Below are 3,942 nucleotides of genomic sequence, written 5' to 3' on the forward strand. Positions count from 1 at the left end.
GGGGGCAAAGGGAAACCCTGTCTCAAAAAAAAAAAAAAAAAAAAAAAAAAAAAAAAAAACCTCTTGGTTTTTTTTTGATGCTACCTTGAACCTGGGTGGACAACTGTCTGCTCCAGTTTCCTTTCAGTTCTTATGGTACCCAGAAAGAGAATCATTGGATCTTAGAGTGACTCTGTACTTCTTGCAGAACAGCCATCATTTCCCATGGCAGCCGCACCATTTTGTGGATGAGAACTTCAGTTTCTCCACACCCTCATCCATACTTGTTTTGACTTTGAAGGACTCTCCCAGTCTCTTGTATAGGAAGTGCTACATGTAGAAATTGAAGCAGTATTTGCTGTTATTTTCCATGGAAGCTTTTCCCTGGCACCAGGAGGGCAGAACATTCTCATGTGATCCTTCTCCTCCTACAGAGCCTGTCCCTTCAGGACCTACTGTCCAAGCTAGGTCGGCCCTTCAGGGAGTACGAGCTGTGGGCCCTGTGCCTCTCCTGCCTCAGCACTCTGCAGACACACAGCAAGCACCCAGGTGATGAGTCACTACCCTGCTCTGCCTGAGCCCCCGGCCCAAAACCAGTTGGGGAGGGAGGGATATGATGTCCACTCTGTGAACCAGAGGCCATGGCCCAGCCTGATGGAGGCAAGGTACTTTAGGGAAAGCTGGGGAAGCACCTCTGGTCTCAAGATCCACAGAGGCAGTGAAGGTGACTACCCACAACATAAACCTAAAAGCAGTGACTCCTGCCTTGGAGGAGTAGCTCCAGCCCTCAAATTTTCAACTGGGTGACACTGTCCAAAGGAAGTCAAACCTTGGCTTGGGAGGTGGGAAAGGGCTCAGATGTCTCACTAGTTTGTGATCATTCAAGTTCAACCCTGCTGCATAGCAGGACAGAGGGACAGCTAGCTCATCTGTACTTTCAAAGTACCGTGGGGCAGTAATAGGGGCAGTGTCTGAGAAGACCAGGTAGTGGCCTTCAGACAAATACTGCCCTCTGCTCTAGGGACAATCTGCTGCTAAGCTGCCTCTCAGCCCTGAATCTGGGAAATTTGAGTCTGTAGGGGATAGTCACCAGCCCCGTCTCCCTCACCCCACCTTTCCCAGGGGCAGAACAGTGTGGGCCGTGTCCCCACCAACCTCCTGTTTATTCTAAACTTGATGAGGGTGATGTCCCCGGCAGTATTTCCCACAGCTTTACTCTCCTTGGTGGGATGGAAGGAATGGTCCTCCAGTGCCTGTTCAGTTTTGATCAGTATTTCTGGGACCTCTGTGGGCCCTAGAGTCCCCTGGGTGATGCTGGGGTAAGGGAGCTGCCCAAGTGCAGCTGTGCCCCTCATCCTCTCTGTTGCAGCCTGCCTATGCCTGGACAATGTGCTGGTGGCCGAGGACGGGGCTGTGCTCTTTGGACCACCCCCTACCAACGGTGTGTACGGGTTACCCCCAGGGCAGAAGACCAACATCGTCTACCAGGGTGGTAAGGAAAACGGAGCTGTGGTTTCTCTTCTAGGTTCCTACAACTCATTCTTCCTGGCTCCCGAAGTGGCAGAAGAGAAACTGGTGACAGAGAAGGTAACTATGCCACTATCCAGGCAGTTGCAGGGTCAGATGGCGCAAACACAGCACCCACCTTGCTGTGTCTGGGGCTGCTGTGGCAGCACCCATCGCTTTCCTCCAAGGGGCATGGGTGTGGCTCTGGGTCTTGGGCAGACACAGTTTGGTCCTCAGGGCCTGACCCCCACTGCCACTAACCAGATAATGGGTTTTATAAACTTTAAATGAAATTAACTAAATTACTCTCAGAACCTGGTGCAGCCACCACCTTGGAGACTAGGAGCGTGCCTCACCTCGAACAGGGTTCAAGAAGTGACAGCTGGGAAACTCTGCAGTGGCAAAGGGAGCCTCATCCCAGGCCTGGGTTTCTTAGCCAGGGGGGCAGGAGAGAGATAGGTCGCTTCAGACAGCCTAGCTGTCCCTAAAATCTCCACAATGCATCTGAGGCCCACTGCTCCACAGAGACATGGAGTGTGAATGGGGCGCATGGCCTTATGATGAGAAGCCTATGCTGAGAAGCCACCTGGAGTCACCCACAATGACTGCCAGGAAGCCAGAATCATAGACACTGAATAAGAGAAGGAAAAGAGACCAAAAATTGAACAGAGCCTGAGGAGCTTGTGCTAGAATCCATGTCATCAGAATTCTGGAAAGAAAGGATAGGGTGGGATGGGCAGAAAAATCAACTCAAATAACAGATGGAAAACCCAATTATGGCAAAACACATAAGCCTACAATTCAAGAAACTGAGACCAAAAAAAAGGATAAACAAAGAAATTGACATCAGGATATAGTCAAACCTTTGAATGCTGAAGACTTAAAAGGAAAAGGAAAACAGTAGTTCATGCCCAGGTGGAAACAATGCAAATGGCAGCAGATGTCTCCTGGATGACCTTAGATGCTGGGAGAACCATTCACCTAGAGTCGTCTGTCTAGCGAAACACCCTCCTGTCAAGACTTTCTCAGAAAAAAGGAAAACTAAAAATTGGTCGCCAGCAGATTTATCCTAAACGAATGGTTAATAGAGTTTTTTATGCAGAAATGATGAAAAGCATCTCAAAATACAAGAAAGGAAAACTAAGCAAAAATAATGTGTTAATATTCCTTCTTACAAGTGTTCCAAATTATGTTTGATGAAAAAAGTAAAATTTGTAACAGCTTCATTTGATTATAAATGTACATGGAAGCCAGGTATGGTGGTGCACACCTCTAGTCCCAGCACTAAAGAGTTCCAGGCCAGCTGGGGCTACAGAGAAACCCTGTCTCAAAAAAACTATAAAAAATTATACATGGAGAAAATGTTTAAAACAATTACAAGTGGGAAAAGTACAGGATGCAGAAGGCAGGACCTAAACTGGAGAGTCCGTTAACTGTACAAGTTCTGTGCCTGGGCAGTTCAGAGAGACCCCCTAGGAGAACCACACAGGTAGCGGGGCCCTGCTCAGAAATAGGATGGGGGGCCAAAATTGAATTGGGCTTGGGTGAAGACAAGTGAGAAGACACAAAACACCAATGCCAGGGTGGCAGAGGACACTTCTGCAGACCCTGCAGACATCAGAAGGATAACAAGACACACTACAAGCAGCCCCCCAACATGCACCTAGAGGCTTGGGTGAAGTAGACACAAACTCCACAACTCACTCAACGTGAAACAGATCATCGGAACAGTCCATAGCTAACGAAGTACTTGAATTCATAATTTTGAAACTCTCCAGAAGGTATCTCTAGGCCCAGATGGCTTCACTAGAAAATTACACTACTTGTTTAAGGAAGGATTAACACCTATCCTACACAGTCTTCCAGAAAACCGAAGAGGAAAAACACTTCCCAGTTTGGCTTTATGAAACTCATTTCACTCTGATCCTCAAATTAGATAGAGTATATTTAAAAAAAAAAACAAAACAAAAAACCTCTCATGAATACGAAAGCAAAAACCCTCAGAATATATACACAAATAGAATTCAGCAATATATGAAAGCAATTCTATGCCATGACAAAGTAGGATTTATTCAAAGGATCAAGTCTGTTTTCGTGCTTGGAAAATCAATGTAATATAATATATTAACTGTCCAAAGGAGAAAATCCCATTATCTTATTAATTAATACAGAAAACAAAATTCAACATTCACAATTTTATTCTTTAAAAATAAGAACTCAAAAAAATAGAAATAGAAGAAATTTCCTCAGCTTAATAAAACACATCTGTAAAAAATAAATAAGTAGGACTGGTAAGACGGCTTGTTGGTTAAAGGCACTTGCTACCAAGCTTCATTACCTGCATTTGATCCCCTGGGACCAACATAGTAGGAGAGAACAGACTCCTGTAAGTTGTTCTCTAATCTCCACTCTAACCCTAACCCCAGTCCTTCAAATAAATAAATAAATTTAATCTTT

The 3,942-nt window shown here is 45.6% G+C and overlaps 1 protein-coding gene across 5 annotated transcripts in view; it reads left to right on the top strand.

The window, feature by feature from the left end:
• Kndc1 (kinase non-catalytic C-lobe domain containing 1) overlaps positions 1 to 3,942 on the top strand; it is a 49,886-nt gene that overhangs the window by 22,539 nt on the left and 23,405 nt on the right. For all 5 annotated transcript variants that reach the window (XR_003847829.1, XM_017795622.1, XM_008823166.1 and 2 more), the window contains exons 7-9: positions 414 to 528; positions 1,349 to 1,420; positions 1,505 to 1,566. Coding sequence is in view for 4 of the 5 variants with exons in the window: in XM_017795622.1 (XP_017651111.1) it covers positions 414 to 528; positions 1,349 to 1,420; positions 1,505 to 1,566 (249 nt within the window). In the remaining variant the exon portion in view is untranslated. The remainder of the gene's footprint in view (positions 1 to 413; positions 529 to 1,348; positions 1,421 to 1,504; positions 1,567 to 3,942) is intronic.

This window comes from Nannospalax galili, unplaced genomic scaffold, assembly GCF_000622305.1.
Source record: "Nannospalax galili isolate Female #2095 unplaced genomic scaffold, S.galili_v1.0 scaffold49, whole genome shotgun sequence".
Lineage (NCBI taxonomy): Eukaryota > Metazoa > Chordata > Mammalia > Rodentia > Spalacidae > Nannospalax > Nannospalax galili.